This window comes from Schistocerca americana, chromosome 1, assembly GCF_021461395.2.
Source record: "Schistocerca americana isolate TAMUIC-IGC-003095 chromosome 1, iqSchAmer2.1, whole genome shotgun sequence".
In the NCBI taxonomy this organism is placed as follows: domain Eukaryota; kingdom Metazoa; phylum Arthropoda; class Insecta; order Orthoptera; family Acrididae; genus Schistocerca; species Schistocerca americana.
In genome coordinates this window covers 1,059,287,164-1,059,307,084 of record NC_060119.1, presented here as the reverse complement: position 1 = coordinate 1,059,307,084, position 19,921 = coordinate 1,059,287,164, and the positions used below count along the sequence as shown (strand labels likewise).

The window sequence follows — 19,921 nt, the reverse complement described above, 5'->3', positions numbered from 1 at the left end:
AATCTTTTTGTTTAACAGATTACCGGTTTCGGTCTTTAATGACCATCATCAGGTCTGCAGCAAAAAGTGGGAAAAATATAAATACACTCGCAAACTGTATACAACTTAAGAACAATACATAGACCACACTGAAAAGTAGTACTGACAAAATTTACATTTGTGCGCTTTAAATATGCAATTTATATCCTACTTGCTACTTCCGTCATGGGTTATTTTGCTGCCCAAGTAGCAGAATTCCTTAACCTCAACTATTTCGTGATCACCAATCCTGATTTTGAGTTTCTCGCTGTTCTCATTTATGCTATTTCTCCTTACTTTCGTCTTATTTAAAACCAAACTGATCATCATCTAACATATCCTGTTTTCTTTTCAGTTCTTCTGTATATTATTCTTGGCAGCAACTTGGATGCATGAGCTGTTAAGCTGATTGTGCGGTAATTTTCGCTCTCGTCAGTTCTTGCTATCTTTGGAATTATGTGTGGACGATGTTTTTCCGGAAGTCTGATGGTATATCTTCAGACTCACACATTATACACATCAACGTGAATAATCGTGTTGCTGCCACTTTCCCCAACGATTTTAGAAATTCTGATGGAATGTTATTTATCCCTTCCGCCTTAGTTGTTCTCAAGTCTTCCAGAGCTCTATTAAATTCTAATTCTAATACTGGATTCCCTATCTCCTCTACGTCGACCCCTGTTTCTTCTTTTATCATATCATACAAATCTTCTCCCTCAAAGAGGACTTCAATATACTGTTTCCATCTATCTGCTGTATCCCCTGAACTTAACAGTGAAATTTCCATTGCGGTCTTAATGTTACCATCTTTGCTTTTCATGTCTCCTAAGGTTGTTTTGAATTTTGTGTGCGTTATGAGAAAATACCTAACTGGTGCAGTGTTTCATTTTTTAATAGGACCTATTAAAGACAAGATTATGTTGTTCAACCGCGTCTGAGGAATATGTCACTAAAGTTTATTAATCAGTTATTTTCTTCTATGTACAACTGTTGTAATTTGCCAGTAGTTTATTAGTTAACGAGTCACATATTTTATCTTAGTTTAATAAACTTACATCGCTTTTACACTGAAGTAATTCGTTTTGTTTTGTTCCTAATTCTACCATAAATATTTTTTATCTCTGCAAGTGGAGGTACTCCATAGATGCACTAGTTTAAAATCTTTGGTCCAAGAAAATTTCACTGCACCACATACTTGCCTATGTAGCTGATGGTGGGGTAACAGCAGGATACCGGTTCGTATAACCAATAATAAATATTGTAGAATATTACGCGAGTGTTGTGTGTGTTTCATTCATAATACTCGTATGTATTCTCTTTTCTTGTCGGACTAGTTGAACCCTGTAACGATGGAGTTAATCGGTTACGAGCAGGATGTCATCAGAAAGACGGGGAGGTAGGGGTCGTCTCTACGTGACGTCCGAGGCCTGGAGCGCAGCTTGTGTACAGTAGACGTACGGCACTGCGAGGCCACAGAGCCAGGCGGTCTCCCCGCACGCCGGACAGCGCCCCGTGCGTCCTCTGGAGCACGCCGTGACGCAAGCGTCGGCGAGTGGCCGGTGCCTTGCGTAGGAGGCGATGGTAAACACGGCGACCTCGCACCGCTGTTTTCGTTCGCGCATCCACATCAAACGGTTACCCAACGTCAGCAAAGCGGGAAATTGTTGCCGCAATACAGATGCTCCTTGAATTGCTGTCGAACTGGGGCACTGGTTCACCTTGTTGTAAAATACTGACAGGAGACGAGGTACAATAGCATGTCACCACATTTGTTTCTAATACTGCATCTAACACTTTGGCTTGGCAGTGGTTGCAGGAGTTGGCAGGTAAGTGTGCTGCCTTGGAAGCTAATCTTTTTTAATTCTCCTTAGCAAGTCATTTTCATATTATTATCAGTTGAGTTTGAGCTTACTTCTAAGGCCGTATGCCTCGCCTAAGTACATTGTGCCTAGCCAGGCCTGGGATATCGTACACAGTTCTGAAGCTGAAACTCAAACTGATGACAACTCATCTGAGGATACTTGCTAAGACCCCAAAATCGACCACGACATATTTTGCGCGATCTGGGACTGACATATAACAGGGCTTATTTTGTGACTATGTACACCGGTAACCTCTGACGAAAAAAGATCAGAATAGCAGATTTCGAGATTTGTTACGATAGGACTTTTGTTGCGGTTGAAGCAATTAAAATAAATGTTGCATTCACACTTTCAAAATGGTCAGAAAAGTGTCAAAGTAACGTTTTAAGAAGTCTAAATTTAAAAAACACTCCCTGGAAGGTCACAGTTCCGGAATCTTTCTATTTACAAACCAAGCACTGTGTATATGCTAGGGTTCAAACCTTTTGTTGCTGCTCTTCCGTCTTTGAGAAATAAATTCCACCATCTTCCTAACACAATACATTTTCCTATTTTGTTCTTTACTCAAATGTAGTTAGAGATCTACGTGTCATAATCATTGGGTCTCATGTTACTTCTGAAATTGTTTTATGCGTTTTATTGACTTACAGTGTGGCATGTTTTTCGTCGTGTTTACATACTTGAAGTGTTTCAAGATGGGAAACATGACAAGCTGTGAAGTAATAACCTCTAAAAAGCAGGCCAATCTGCGCAGTCCCATTTTAAAATGAATGTAGTTTCAATAAGAACGCGAGACCCACGGAAGATAATACAAACATGTCTGAGTAAGGAAGAAAGGAGAAAATAGTTTTGTTTCGAAGGAAGCGTAGTTTTCAAAAAACTAATATTTAAAAGGAATCATTTGGATATATTTTCTTAGACGCGATGCTAATAACGGCATTAGAAACAGGTATACATGTAAAAAAGTCCCGGTATCACCTACGTCGAAATACCACTAAAATCAGACAGGGTATCGAACCCGGGCCCCTTCGGGTAGCACTCCGCCACGCTGACCGCGCAGCTATGGAGGCGGACTACAAAGCTTTTACTTTAAAGAAACCAATCCGAGCTTTCTCATGCACTCATGTAATCTTAGGATACTTTTTCCAATAATCTGCCCGACCTGACGCACATTGTCTAATGAACAATGTGGCTCCAACAGGAAGACACCTACCGGCAACCACATGAACCAGCAACTTACAACTTGCTCCGAGATGAAATGTTGGCTTTCATACATAGTTTAACTTAACGAAGAATTCTGTGTCCTGTCTGGCGTATGAATTGCACCATCCCCGATGCGAATCCAGTGTCTTATCACTGGTGCACCATGATTAGTCATACGATCTAACGGCATAATTATAATAAAACAATAAGACATTTCAGGTGAATCAAGGTTTATATCACAACACAAGATGGTTGCTGTGAATACTCGTGCGGCAAACTTGAGCACATGATGATGCAGTTATAATTAAATGTTTAAATTCCCGACCTGTGCTGTGACAGTTCCGGCGCAGTTCGGATCAGCAGATAAAACGAAGTTTTACAGTATTCTGTTGGTGAACTAGCTTTTTCGTTTCTCACGGTCTTCGGTGACACACACACACACACACACACACACACACAGACACACACAGACACACACAGACACACACACACACACACACACACACACACACACACACACACACACACACACACACACAAAACAGAATCCTCTGGCAAAAGATCTCAAGTATTATCAACGAATATATGCAACATGATTGAGACACGATTAAGCATGGGTGCTCCTAAACGAATCCTTGTTATTAGATACCTATTTTGCATTCCTTTGTGATTTGAAATGGTTGAGGATGCGTTCTTTAATGGTGTTTGTTGATGGACTTACTAGCTTTGACATATTACAAAATGACTAATGGTAGTGCATAGTATTACACTATTTTCGTAAGTTGTTCCCTAGTGCGAAATAGAAAAAAATTGGCTAGAGACCACGCCAGATTTCCTCACAAATTAGAAGAACCATATAGTTATTCGTCATACATAATGAGCTAAATTTTAGACTAATATCAAATAAAAGATTGCTTTCACTAGGTTACTTGCCGGAATGTTTTCTTTCATAATAGTGAAGTGCTGTTTCCGACATTAAATCGATTGTGAACCACATTCCTACAGGGACTGACACTCTTGTTAGTTTAGTTGCTGAAAAAATATGATCTCATTTGACACTGAATAGTATGGAAAAAGAAGTATCATTTCGGCAGCAGGGAATGGTTTATCGTTAAATGCTGCAGTGGGTAGTAATGGGAAAAGCTAAATACACGTTACTAAAATGTATTGAACTGTGGTAACTATTACTTTTTCTGATACCATGAATTTCAGTACTGATCGAAAACAAATGTAATTTATTTTGCGACAATTTTGCAGTTCTTTGACGTTTTGCGAAAACATTTAGAAGTGCTGTCAGTTGGATGAATAAAATCTGGTAATATTACAATGAATTTCATTTGGTTTTGTTGCAAGATGAATTTATATTCTGTGTAAAGAATAAAACTGCTCGGTTCTGATGAGTATCACACGACATTGTCACAGATGTCTTCGAAAATCTTTGTTAATTGTTGGCTTACATCGTAATATCTGCAAATTAGAGGATGAGTTTACAGTTCAGTACGTGGAACAGACGTCAGCTCTTTCCGTTGTTACTCTGCATTGTATCAAGACTATTTGTATCCGACTACATCTCTTCAAACGCAGGGAGAACACGCAGCATGGTCATGGTCAAAGTGGTTTAGTTTTCCTGTTGCCGAAACGCCATATGTCTGTCACAAGCAGTACGTACATAGTTTCATCGAACTGTATGAAAATGGCCGGCCGAATTGGCCGAGCTGTTCTAGGCGCTACAGTCTGGAACCGCGCGACCGCTACGGTCGCAGGTTCGAATCGTGTCTTGGGCATGGATGTGTGTGATGTCCTTAGGTTAGTTAGGTTTAAGTAGTTCTAAGTTCTAGGGGGCTTATGAACACAGCAGTTGAGTCCCATAGTGCTCAGAGCCATTTTTTTGTATGCAAATGCTTTCATAGATTAATACGAGATGCCGAGCAACATACGATGAACGCTATGTGTCTGTTATAATCTGCTTCTCAAAGTAACAAAATTTGTTGCTGCGATCAGCAAATTTCAATGCAGACAATTTTTATTTCCGTTAACAAGGACACTAAAATCTAAGATGTGTTTTTTCTTGCCGCGTGGGATTAGCCGAGCGGTCTAAGGCGCTGCAGTCATGGACTGTGCGGCTGGTCCCGGCGGCGGTTCGAGTCCTCCCTCGGGCATTGGTGTGTGTGTTTGTCCTTAGGATTATTTAGGTTAAGTAGTGTGTAAGCTTAGGGACTGATGACCTTAGCAGTTAAGTCCCATAAGATTTCACACACATTTGAACATTTTTGTTATTTCTTAGGGTCAAACTACGAATACAGATTTATCATATATTCCTTTTTGAACGTGTAAACGTAATTCCTTTCCCCAAGGACCATACCTAGTTGCATATGTAGAGTAAATGAGCTATAATACATACATGAAGTACAACACGGAGTATCTCAGTGCCTACAAAGTCATGTTTGCAATTTATTGTGAAAATTTATGGCTGCCGTGAGATGTCGCACATGAAATTAATGTTACTGTAATATTTTGATGAGTTCAGGACTTATCATGCGTACTGCTGTTCCTTACTACGATGCAGTATCCACAGTGATGGAGTAAATTATTTTTTTTTTTTTTGTCTTTTCCCGTGCACCTAGTAGAACAAGAAACTCCTCGAAAAACTTATAAGTTTCGATTAGAGTTGTATAGTGGAAAAAAGTTCTCCCCTTTCAGACGTGACGAACACATGTATTTCTCCTTACCTATTTGTTTGGTGAGTCGAAGCGTATATTACCTGAAATTTCCGAATCCCAGACAAACTCTGAATGAAATGAGAAAAAATTAATTTCCGCATATATAACGTCAAAGCACATCAAATATAATGTCGTAATTTTAAGTTTTTGCCCTAAATTATTTAGTAACTTACCCTTTCCACATTATGAAAGTTCTGAATTTTATTGTAAGATAATATGATTCAGAATTACACTGTCCTCGTTAGAAATTCAGCTGTTGGGAAGCATTGTTTAGGTTTCTGGTTCTTGTACTACGTATGGAAAATGCACCATACTTCATTTACATCGTTGTTCATAATCCTAGATTTTTCTGCAGCTTTCAGTTTTCTTGTGCCAGTTACTGTTCGCTGTATGTTAAGTACGAAGGTGTGTCAAATGAAGAGCTTAAATTTGTAGTAACAAATCGAAATTTCGCGCCGTTATTCTGTAAGTTGGTAAGCGTGCTACAAACAGCGTGCAGAATGGCCTGTAGGTGGCAGCATAGTGCAGATGCACACATGCCGTCGCAGTATCAGTATAAAGATGGCCGCCCCACTTGCGACTTGCACCAGGGAAGAACAGCGTTCTGTTATTCGGTTTTTGCGTTGGGAGGGTGTGAAACCTACCGAAATTCATCGACGAATGAAGGTTCAGTACGGTGATGCATGTTTGTCACAGCAGCATGTCTACTAATGGAGTAGGAAGTTCGCAGATGGTGTGACTTCAGTGGAAGATGCTCCTCGTCCAGGACAGGCACAACGAGTTGTGACTCCACAGAACATTGCAGCAGTTGAAGCCATAGTGAAGGAAAACTGCCAAGTGACACTGAATGACATTGCAGCATGTTTACAGATTAGTCATGGGTCACTGAGCATGATGTGCTCCAGTTTCACAAAGTGTCTGCAAGATGGGTGCCGCGGCAGCTGACTCCTGAAATGAGAGAACGACATGCTGATGCTTGTGAAGAACTTCTTCGGCGCTTTGAACGAGAAGGTGATGGCATCCTTGCAAGAATCGTTACTGGGGACGAAACCTGGGTTAACTTCCACCAACCGGAAACGAGGAGAGCGAGCAAGGAATGGCGCCATTCTTCATCACCAAAACCAAAGAAGTTTCGAACAGAATCATCAGCAGGGAAGGTTATGCTGACTCTCTTTTGGGACGAAAAAGGCGTCCTTTTGGAGCATTACATGCCTAGAGGGACCACTGTCATCAGTGCATCATACACAGATCTCCTAAAAAAATGATCTGCGGCCTGCAATCAAATCAAAAGGACGTGGATTGCTGTCAGCAGGTGTCCTTTTGCAACATGACAATGCAAGGCCCCACACTGCCCGTACAACAGTTGCAACAATCACGGGAGTACATTTTGAGTGTCTTCCTCATCCACCACACTCACCAGACCTTGCCCCAAGTGATTTCCATATGTTTGGACCACTGAAAGACGCAATGGCAGGAAAGATATTCTGTTCTGATGAAGAGGTACGCCACGCGGTGCATGAGTGGTTGCGCGGACTACCAATGGAATATTTTTCTAAAGGAATTTATGTACTTTGTAAGCGCAGGAGGACTTGCATTGAGCCTGGGGGAGATTATATTGAAAAGTAATACAGCTTTGTACCACTTCTGCACAATAAATAATATTTAGAAAAATATTTAAGGTTTTCATTTGACTTACCGTCGTACACAGATGGTATACGGAGAACTGCTAACCGCGTCGACAGTGACATACAACTGATTCCATAAAAAACTACTAATGTGCAATTGTGAAGTATTGATGTGAATTACGTAAAGTAATTTTGTGGATATATTCTGTTCTGATAATCGAGAGCGACTGTCTAAAAGTGTTAAAAGAGAGTTCCTAGTGCTAAACGATAGGTGCTTTCTAAGACTGAATTCCAGCAAAACTACAAAGAACAGCATCTTTGCTAAACCACTGCTACAAAATTGGCCAGGTGTGAGTAGGACTTGCACACTGAGGGTACTGTGCAAATTTAATTATGTATAAAGACAGTTCAGCTATTCCTCGAAACGGGGAACTCATAGATTTTTGCGTGTTAACGACATTGATACTAGAAAGATATCGGCCCCTGGGATTCCAAGAATTTCGAGAATTATTTAATGTCAAATTTGAAACGATAATAAATGACAAAAGAAATATTTTTTGCGTGTCGTACAACAAAAAATTCCCAATTTTCTGATTATGCCGGCCGCGGTGGTCTAGCGGTTCTAGGCGCTCAGTCCGGAACCGCGCGACTGCTACGGTCGCAGGTTCGAATCCTGCCTCGGGCATGGATGTGTGTGATGTCCTTAGGTTAGTTAGGTTTAAGTGGTTTTAAGTTCTAGGGGACTGATGACCATAGATGTTAAGTCCCATAGTGCTCAGAGCCATTTGAACCATTTTTCTGATTATTTCCTTTGCTTGTATAGTGAAACCTTGCTCCATGCCATTTCATAATTCTAGGGCAAGGAAAAGTACTCTGTAAGTTTTGATAGCTGAATTTGCGAGTATCAAAATATGAGACATAAATGGCTGTATCTGTTGATTGCAGTGACTTAGAAGTTTCACAATTTTACATCGCCAAGGGAGCGTAGACCTTAACATAAGACTTTAATTTCGACATGATACGTCTACCCGTACCTGAGAATAGTCGGACAAACAGGCAGACCGAGCGAGGTGGCGCTGTGGTTAGCACACTGGACTCGCGTTCGGGAGGACGACGGTTCAATCCCGCGTCCGGCCATCCTGATTTAGCTTTTCTCTGATTTCCCTAAATCACTCCAGGCAAATGCCGAGATGGTCCCTTTGAAAGGGCATGGCTGACGTCCTTCCCTAATTCGATGAGACCGATGACCGCGCTGTTTGGTCTCCTCCCTTAAAACAACCCAACCCAACAGGCAGACGGACGACAAAGTTATCCCGTAAGGGTTCATTTGTTACTGAACGAGGTACGGGACGCTAAAAACTGCATTAATTTTTAGCAAGACCAGAAGAAATTGAAAATGTTGTTAAAGTAGAATACAGTCTCCAGATATACAGATTAGCCCATTTATTTTGAACACCCCAAACACATTTTGTGCATAAGCAAAATAAAAAAATTATGAAGCAAATTTTTAACAATCAGAGTGACATTAACCAGCACGACTGCCGTTGTTGCAACATTGTTCTTTACGAAGATATGTAGAACTACGTCTTTTTTCAATTATTTCCTATATTTTTTTATTCGGTAACCCACATCGTCTCCTCAAAACCTCGTCAAAAAAAAGTTTCACAGTGTAGCATTGACGTTACTGGAAACATAACACAAAATTGTCTTCGACTCTCTTGCATTAGCACATAATGCAGGTACTTGGAGTAACTCGTCCACTTGCTGGAGTTGCCAGTAACAAATCGAAACATAACGAAAATGTACACCAGTCATCTCCTGCTAACTTAGTTCTTGTCAGATGAGTAGCTTTCTACATTCTCTTCGTTGGCGTTCGTTGTGCTTACACAAACATTCAGCAGGAGACGGTTGACCGAATGACTGACGTCCATTTTCCTTGCGTTCCCATCTGTTTACGGACGATACCAGTTGGGAGAATTACCCGGACGCCTACACTGTGTGCTAGTACAGGAGAGTCTGAGTCTACTTTCTGTTACGTTTTTAATAACGTCATGTTTACGTGATGTTTACAATATGGTACGTTTTTGAGGACGTCTTTAGGAGAGGAAGTGGATTATCGAATAAAAAATATAGGGCACTATTTATAAAAGACATACGGCAATCATTCTGGTTAATGTCTCTCTAGTAACTATATAACATTTACTTAATATATTTTTTATTTTGCTTGTCAGGGAAAAGTAATTTGGAGTGGTCAAGGTAAACAGCACGCATATAAATTGAATGTCTCTGATATGAGATGTCTGTCGAAGGCTTTTTGTTGCTTTTGAGGGAATCAAATATTGTTCGTCTGGGGCATATCTTCTTCCTTTGGCTGTGAGATTATTTGCTCATACAGCACTGTAGTATAGCTCTCGTACATTACTCTCCCATTTTCTTTCCTCATTCTTTGTTAAGTAGATGTAGTGCTTTGCTTCAAACTCATTGTGTCTTGGAGTTGGTAAACACTTATTTTCTTCCGACCTTCGAATTGATCAACTTAGTCACTCAGAGGAAGACATACAGTTTCAGGTGGACTTCGAACAAAAGTGGAACTTCGTATTTTTCGCATTAAATTATCATACCCAGGGTAAAAGTGGTCATAAGTGACGGAAAAAAATCTTTGGATCGAACAACGGACCTATAGATGTACTGTCTGAGACCCACTGAGAAACCGAGACGCAGTGTCATAAATAAAGCAGTCATGGTACTATGTCATCCATAATTTTCTAGAGTCGAATAGTCTTGTAAATTTAAGAGGGTTGAGGTTGTGGTATTCGATACGGGAGGAAAGAAATTTTCAGGAGAGCTTTCTAAGCAAAATAATTATTTTCGGTTACTTAAAAGCAATAATAGTATCAGGCGTAGTTGCTGGCCTGTGAACACTAAGATCAACTGTTATCCAGAAGGCTAACTATTTATAAGTGTTCGCTTCTACATCTGGATTGGATTATGTTTCTTAAACTGAACGCCGGCCATGGTGGCCGAGCGGTTCTAGGTGCTTCAGTCTGGAACCGCGCGACTGCTATGGTCGCAGGTTCGAATCCTGCCTCGGGCATGGATGTGTGTGATGTCCTTAGGTTAGTTAGGTTTAAGTAGTTCTAAGTTCTAGGGGACTGATGACCTCACATGTTAAGTCCCATAGAGCTCAGAGCCATTTGAACCATTTTTTTCTTAAACTAAACGCGATCTGATACCTCCCGCAGATTACACACACACACACACACACACACACACACACACACACACACACACACACACACACTCACACCCACATGTATTTCATACATAACTTCATTACTTCATGAGATTCGGTCAGTTTAGACAGACGAAATGATTAGTGTCTGTGATTATCATTAGAACATATGAAATGAAACCTCTGTTAGCAGCTGGGTCGTTTCTATGTGATCGTACAATCATTTCTTTTAATATGTGGAACTGCGCTAATAACATCGGCGTTGAGCGGCCGTATGCTCCAAACACACACACTATATTTGTGAATGTAAGGCAAATACGGAAAATAATATTGTAATCAACACTTTTTTCATGGAATCAGTTAAATTACCACAAAAGGCGAATAAAACAAACGGAATTTCTCCCGTATGCCTCTGAGTTATTCATGTAGACTACGGAAATGCGATATTATCTAATGATACTTTCAAGCACAGACTGGCCATCATAACATTCCTGGTTTCGCATTAGCATTGGGCTTTATTTATTTCATTCACAAAGGCCCATAAGATATTGCTTTCCGAAAAAAATATTATTGCCTATTTGCCTAAGCAGACAGCACGGTAACGAATTATCCAGATCACTCACTATTTTCGCGTACTTAAACTAATTCGTGAGTCTCTATACGTTTCCTAGCTAGTCGACAGAGAGAGTAGTGAAATTAGAGATTTTTACTGTGTTCCACTCCAGTAAATCCCAGTGCATTCTTGATAAAAAATCTTTCCCTATGTTAAGCTGTAGTGAAGAATACGCGTGAAAGTTTTCGCGACGTGTGGATATTGCTCGAGACACAATTTTGATTTACGAGACGAAAATTTGTCATTCATTTTAACAACCATCACAGTTTTCGCCAAAAATCAAATAGAAATGTGTTTGACAGAGATAACGGGATTACCTGAGAACATGTCGTTTCGAACTAACCAAAATGAATTGCCTATGTCTGTGTAAAAGAGTTTTCTGGTGATGACACTACGTTAATTTGTCTCCAAAGTTGTTGCTTGCGATTAATTATGATTCTTTATCCTAAATAATATAAAATGAGTAAAATATTTTTTCATAAGACAATACTACAGTGAAATAAACTTCTGTCCGAGCTACTGCAGTAATTATATCAGAATTTCTTCATTTGAATCTACAACAGTTTTAATTTCCTTGAAGTTAAAATAAGATCAAAGCTTTGGACGTCTTTTGTGTGTAAACATTGTAAAGTTCTAATTAAGAACCGCCTGGTGTAACTTTAGAGGAAAATTTCTGGGCAATTGCAGGCGTCTTTTTAGTAGTTTCAAAAAAGTTTATCAGTATCACAATCGAGTGCCTTTCATTATAAGCTTTGAAATATTAAATCTATTAGAATTTAGAATACGTTTTTATCTCTGAAAGCTATTCCAATGGACTGAAACCATAATTATCAGCCGGCCGGAGTGGCCGTGCGGTTCTAGGCGCTACAGTCTGGAACTGCGTGACCGCTACGGTCGCAGGTTCGAATCCTGCCTCGGGCATGGATGTGTGTGATGTCGCTAGGTTAGTTAGGTTTAAGTAGTTCTAAGTTCTAGGGGACTGATGACCTTAGAAGTTAAGTCCCATAGTGCTCAGAGCCCTTTGAACCATAATTATCACCGAAAGAATTAACTAATGAAAGGTGTGATTAAAATTTGTGATTTCTATGAAATTACACTTTTTCAGCATCAGTCACATTTGTTTTGAATATTCACTGACTTGACTTGTTTCGGCAGCAGGTGTGTAACTTACTTAAACATCTATTTCTAACTACTCATTGCTGTGATGCGCGAAAAGCTTTATTGCTGGGTTTGTCAGTGTGATCTGAAATAATGTTGCCCTGTGCAATATTCCAACAGAACGTATCTTAAATGTCATGATGAAAAAATTCTCCCTTCACAATAATATGTTACTAACAAATATTGTATAAACAACAGTTAGACACCTGCTGCCGAAGTGTGTCGTGCCAACGGATATTCAGAAACAAACTTGACTGAAGATGGAAAAGTGTTCTTTATAAATTTCTTAACACAGTCGCAGACTTCAAGCAATTCCGTGCAACATGGGCAAATTTAAGTTCAAAAGTTCGATGGGTAGCGATCAGTATCCTTATGTTTCATATACATGGCACTAGTCGAGAAACAAGATAAATGGGCTGAAATGCAGAATAAAAATGGGCTGTAAATGATGGTCTAAATAAAAGAAAGAAGAAAAGACTGTTTCTGCAACCAGGCCCATGGAAAATATTTTACTAACTTAACAGCCTAATGCTACGTTGCTACAGGACGTGGACATAAAAGCGTACTCCGCTTTCGCATTAGTTTTCATGCATTTGTGGGCTTTCCCCACTAGTTGTGAATCGTGGTTAGTTCACACGCATTGAAGTATCTACGAAGACAAGACTAAGTTGATCGCTAAAAGCGATTATGAACGAGCTCTTCGTAGAAAGTAGTACTGTACTGAATTCAGATTTTGCTGCAGAAAATGAATCGGGTGGTGGAAGCGAAAGAAAAAGAAAGAGGAGTTTGGTGGACTGTGAAATGCATTCTAAATAGGTTGGTTCAAATGGCTCTGAGCACTATGGGACTTAACATTTATGGTCATCAGTCCCCTAGAACTTAGAACTACTTAAACCTAACTAACCTAAGGACAGCACACAACACCCAGCCATCACGAGGCAGAGAAAATCCCTGACCCCGCATTCTAAATAGGATTTAAAGGCCATATTACTTGAGTGACTTGAAACTCAGTAATATCTACATAGATGATATCAATCTCTTGGTACGAATTTTTAAAGACCGCTTAGGTTACCTTATGCGAAGCGTTTTACCACTGACTACCGAATCTGACATTAATATAAGACAAGCAGTATGTGCAAAAACAAAATTTCAAGTAGTTTTATGCTAGTTAATCTCAGGGTGAAGAATCTGAAATTTTAAAGAATACGTGTAACAATAGTGTGCCATACAGTTCAGAAACCACAGAAATTAAGTCTCTTTCTGTTTCCTCACTCGATCCGTTGGTGACATGGGGGTGGCAAGGTCACGGCTGAAAATCAAGCAAATCTGATATGAGCACCCGCGCTTGCCTCTGACGGCATAGGATTTAGGACGACGCTTTGTTAACGAGAGTCGAAGAACACGAAAACAAAACTGACGCTGGCGTGTCAGGTAGTGCAGGAACGCACCTTGAGGTTTCATTGAACGGCAACAGTAGATCAGCTTTTGAACCTGGAGCCACTTGAAGAAACTCATAGTTTTCTTCACGAGAAAAATCCTTGACATTATCAACTATAGAACCCAGATCCTTCGTGATGTTAACCACTTGGCTATAGAGGGTGACGGAGTTGTAAGTTAGCAGCCTTTTTGTCACTCATCTTGCTTGCTTAGTTGAAACACGTGCACAGACAAACGAAAACATCATTTACTTCCGCAACAAGCAAGAGACGTCTCGAGCTAGAAGTCACTTGGTGATCTGTAGCTTTTTACGTGCGCCCAGGAGTCAACAGGCGTGACGTGCCGTCTAGTGAAACTAAGGGAGCAACACATGTGTGGTGAGAGAGTAGCTGGGCACAAGACCGATAATCCGTTAATCTGGCTAATCATTAATTAACGAAGTTACCTTTACGAGTAACGCCGGCCGTTGTGGCCGAGCGGTTCTAGGCGCTTCAGTCTGGAACCGCGCGACCGCTACGGTCGCAGGTTCGAATCCTGCCTCGGGCATGGATGTGTGTGATGTCCTTAGGTTAGGTAGGTTTAAGTAGTTCTAAGTTCTAGGGGACTGATGACCTCAGATGTTAAGTCCCATAGTGCTCAGAGCCATTTTTTTACGAGTAACGGATTAATTTACAAGTTAATTTTAGAAACGTTAACGAACTGTTTAGCTTCCTATGGGACCAAACTACTAAGGTCATCAGTCCCAAGGCTTACACACTACTTAATCTAACTTCAACTAACTTACGCTAAGGACGACATACACCCATACCCGAGGGAGGACTCGAACCTCCGACGGAGGGAAGCCGCGCCTAAGACTGCACGGCTACCCCGCGCCGCTTTGAGTGTGTTAATTGTTAAGTAGTTGCCTACTATTTATGACAAAATGACGCCACACCGCCAACGGAAATATTGTTCTGAATAGATAAGGTGATGCAGGTGCGTGAGCAAGTTAGGGTAGTGGCGACTGATGTAAACAGTGAGTGCGAGTGAGAATAACCTCGGTGTTGGCTGTTTATCGTTGCTCGTTCACTGAGTTTGCGCAAAGTACTATTCTTTGTTAGTGGACTGCCTGTGGCAACAAAGTCATGGAACTGGATTCTAGCTCTGCAACTGATGAAAATCTGTGGTCGGATTTAAGTGATTACGTTAATTTTGAATCCAGATCAGGAGCACAAATACTTTTCGATAGTAAATTGTGCTTGCCTAAAAAATTAACAATTGGTGCTCGTATTTCGAGTCCTAACAATTTGAAACAACTCGTAAGGAGAGCACATGAATCACGGTACATACAGTTTGAAGAAACAGTGAAGGCTGGTTCCTGTCGGGGAAAGCCAAAAAGAAAAATCAGATATCAACAGCGGAGTCAGTAGCAGTAATCCGGTTTAAAGAATGCGGCAGAGAAGCATTGGAGTCTTGAAGCGTTTTAGCAATTGGCAGCAGTAAGTCTCAGGCTAGTGTGGACCAATGCATAGTAAAGTTTTTTGATACAGTGTCGTCGAATCAAAGTCGTTTGAGAAGCTGCTAAAAGCTTTAAATCCCAGCAAAAGTTAAATTTCGAAGACAACATTGGGCAGACGCATTTTTGATGAGCGTTTTCAATTAATGCGACATCTTATTAAGAAGTAGATGCATTTTCACTGAAATTCAAAGTAACGTACCTACGAGTATTTGACGAATACTATTCAGTAGCCGGCCGAAGTGGCCGTGCGGTTCTAGTCGCTGCAGTCTGGAACCGCGAGACCGCTCCGGTCGTAGGTTCGAATCCTGCCACGGGCATGGATGTGTGTGATGTGCTTAGGTTAGTTAGGTTTAACTAGTTCTAAGTTCTAGGGGACTAATGACCTCAGAAGTTGAGTCCCATAGTGCTCAGAGCCATTTGAACCATTTTTGAACTGTTCAGTACTTTTAAAAAATTCATTTCGGCTACAAAAATAATCTTATATTTTTTGTGAACGATGATGTAGTCTTTCTTGTACAGGGGTTTTAAAACGTAACGTACAGGCAGAAGTCATTTTAACATTACAGTATTACGATTATAGCGTGACTACATTGAAGGCGAAATTAAATAATGTTAGATTTAGTTGCAATAATTGCATGGATTATAAAGTAATATTTGGTTTGTTCCTGCCTCTCGAATCCTTTACAGCTCTCCCGATCACGAATTAGTAAAATGAATCATAAATTATTACGTTTTAGTTGGCAACATCTGTTGGTTGGCAACTACGGCTCACTGCTGGTCAGCTCACACCAAAAGTTATTTGGGCGTGACTGTTCACTAGTTACATGCTGACACAAGAGCCAGAATGCGTGCACTGTCGGCGTGCCTTTACACTGATAATTAAATAATTATAAAACTAAGCGATTAAATGATTAAACTGACCTTTTTTTTACTTTTGTTCGATGCCCTATCTAACTTTCCCAACCAGGACATTTTTGTTTAAGCAACGGTAATGGGGCGTTTGCTTAACTTGTTCATTTCACTACATCCACAACGTAAAGCATACTATTACGCATTAACCACTGTGGTGTCACAAGGCTTACGCCTGTCCCACCCCTCATTAAATCGACCACGACTTATACGAATAACTGTAAGAACAGTTATTATTGTTATGTTCTTTAAGTTTGTGTTTGGGTTTTCAGAAATAGTGTGGGAAGAAAGTTTCTTTACGTTGCAGATAACGTGGAAGACGTTCCCCAACGATCGCCACGAAAGTTCGACGTAGCGGCAAGTGGGCAAGGAATAAAACGAATGCTGCAAACTACCGCGAGCCATGGAAGAGCCTGGGCCGCGAGGGCGTGGAGCTTCCTAGGTCGTTGTTGGACAACGTCAAAGGAAGAGATATTCTGCTTTCTCGCTGTAAACAGATCGATCGAGTCTTGAAAGGTTCATATAAAACGTATAGGCGGGTGACACATTAGGTGGGACCCGATGCCTGTAATACTTGCACAGTTATTAAAAAGTGGTTGAACGGTAAAACCAATAGTTCATCATATATATAGATAAAAAGTAGTAAAGATATAGGAAAGGAAGAGCTGCGGCGTCAGAACGAAAAGTGATACATCTCTCAGCAACGAAGAAGGACGTAAACAGCGGGCGTTACGTGGCGAAAACAAATCAACTGATAAAATAGTAAGCCTGTAATTAATCATAAAGCCACGTAACACTGCACCACTAACGATTATTTTTAACTGACGATGAACCTTATGTAAAATAACGCTTTCACGTGTAGCGAAGATAACTTGTTTAGTGACGGATTAAGGAGTAGCGAAGTTAAGTTCCCGCTTAACGTTGCCCGGCCACGGGTGGGAGTGTGTAGGACCGTACCGTCGTGCTCCACGTTGATTTCGACGGCGTTGCCGATGATGGGCAGCGCGGGCGGCCCCGGGATGCGCTGTATGAGGGACACCAGCCGGGCGCGCCGCCGGCGGTACAGCACCGCCGCCGCCGCCAGCGCCACCAGCACCACTGCGGCCGGACTCTGCAACCAGCCGAACGCCTCGGCCCACACGCGGCCCAACACAGCCATAACGAAACTGCGCCCGCCGCGGCGCGCCCGCACCTCTTATACCTCGGAGAAAACCGCTGACGCCTACACTCCCTCTGGCGCAACCCCCTGCCGCCGACTAGCCACCACTTCATCTCTCGGCTTGATGGATTAATGGTGCGCTTTCATCCACAATATTTCGACGACCGACAACAGTACCTGAGAAAGACGACAGAGCTGCTCATCGGAATATGTGTATAAATAAACTGAACCGCACATGGTACATAAATATACAGGGTGTAAACGGTATAAAGCGTCTTCAGGCCTACCGGGACCATCCGACCGCCGCTCCATCCTCATGGAGGATGCGGATAGGAGGGGCGTGGGGTCAGCACACCGCTCTCCTGGTCGTTATGATGGTATTCTTGACCGAAGACGCTAGTATTCGGTCGAGTAGCTCCTCAATTGGCATCACGAGGCTAAGTGCACCCCGAAAAATGGCAACAGCGCATGGCGGCCCGGATGGTTACCCATCCAAAGTGCCGACCACGCCCGACAGCGCTTAACTTCCGTGATCTCACGGGAATCGGTGTATCCACTGCGGCAAGGCTGGTTGCCCTGTAAACGGTCTAAGGCGCCAAAATTGTACAGATGGTACATCTCGGAGTGCTTGACAGAAAAGTCTAATGACATTTTCTTGTGGCCGGCCGTGGTGGCCGTGCGGTTCTAGGCGCTACAGTCTGGAACCGCGCGACCGCTACGGTCGCAGGTTCGAATCCTGCCTCGGGCATGGGTGTGTGTGCTGTCCTTAGGTTAGTTAGGTTTAATTAGTTCTAAGTTCTAGGCGACTGATGATCGCAGAAGTTAAGTCGCATAGTGCTCAGAGCCATTTGAACCATTTTCTTGTATTATGTACTTTATTTTTGTATTATTAAAGCCTAATGTTCGTAGGATAGATAGTATACGCATTTCTGTTTACGTAGTCAACCGACAGTACACGGCGTACCGAGATTATTGCCAACAATAACGGGGCGACCAGAGAAAGGCAACGAGCCGACCAGAGGATTGAAATTATTAGACGTGTACAACGACGTGGCGTGATAATCAGGTGGTATCGAAAAAAGGAATGTAAACGGTTTTTCGGTTGTCAAGAATGTGTAATTCGCTTTACGTGAATTGAATACAACCAGTCTGTTTCTCACCAAGTCGATAACGAAGGTCGTACTAGTAATGACAAGCTAATATCAAACACAATGTATTTCCATTAGTACAAATTCAATCAATCACCAAGTAGATACTCGTGCATTAATTACAATCAACTGTTTCACCTATTTACGGCAATGCCATAACGAATACTAAATTAACATTATTTTCCTTCTGTACAACAACATCGTAACGGAAAGAAAACCCATAACTTCGTTTCCTCTTACACCAATACCACAATAAATGTTCGAAATGACCACCATTCGCTTCTAAACGTGCTTCATTACGGCGGGCGAACCCAGTTTCGTCGCACTCGTTCACACACATGCACATTGGCCTTTATGGTATTGGCAGCATCTAAAATCTTCTGCGTCAATTCGTCCACATTATTTACTGCCTCAGCATAAAAAAGTACCTTCATATGGCCCCAAAAGAAAAAATCCAGTGGATTTAAATCAGTGCTGCGTGCTGGCCATCGACGTGGACCCGAACGCCCGATCCATCGTCCTGGAAATCGACTACCCAAAAATCTGCGTACTCTGTCACCAACGTGGGGTGGAGCACCATCGTGGAGGAACCACATGTTATGACGTATGCCGAACGCAATGTCTTCTAACAACATTGGTAACAATGTTTCCTCTAGAAACGTTCGGTAATAGCTACCAGTCAAACGTGCAGGTAAAACATAGGGCCCAATAATGTAATTATCGAGCACACCCGCCCACACACTTACGGAAAATCGTCGATGAAAATGTGTTGCCACTACGTGGCGAGGGTTGTGTACACTCCACGTGTGCATTTTATGGAAATTAGTTATTCCGTCGCGAGTGAAACACGCTTCATCTGTGACGAGTATTTTGTTGACAAAATCATGCTGCGCACTGTATGACAAAAACCACTCTGAGAATTCACGCCGTGAAGGGAAATCTTGTTCTTCAAATGCTTGTACGCGTTGAATGTGGTAAGGCCGCAGACGCTCCTCTTGCAAAGTGCGATGAACGAGAGTGTGCGATATACCCACGTGGCGGGCGATGCTTCTAGTACTCTGAGAAGGATCCTCCTGGATGCGGTCCAGAATTCTTTCCTCAGCTCCCAGTGTACGATCGGCGCGTTGTGGGTCTCTGCCTTCTGCGCGGGGCAGTAAAGAGCCAGTATCTCTCAATCTAAGGAAATTAAATACGTACTCATCAGTTATATTATGTCATGATGTAACAAAAACGTAAATCATATCAGAACAGAAGATACGTTTCGCATACTGACGATAATTTACAAAGGTGCAGATAACTACTGTACTTTATTAAGATGTAAATGCATAATAATCGCATA

The 19,921-nt window shown here is 41.6% G+C and overlaps 1 protein-coding gene across 1 annotated transcript in view; it reads right to left on the bottom strand.

Moving 5' to 3' along the window:
- The window catches only part of LOC124596297 (cytochrome P450 4c3), a 293,573-nt gene extending 276,139 nt beyond the window's left edge, over nt 1–17,434 (bottom strand). Inside the window, exon 1 of the mRNA XM_047135397.1 lies at nt 17,233–17,434. Within this exon, the coding sequence (XP_046991353.1) occupies nt 17,233–17,434 (202 nt within the window). The remainder of the gene's footprint in view (nt 1–17,232) is intronic.
- Nucleotides 17,435–19,921: the final 2,487 nt, after the last annotated feature.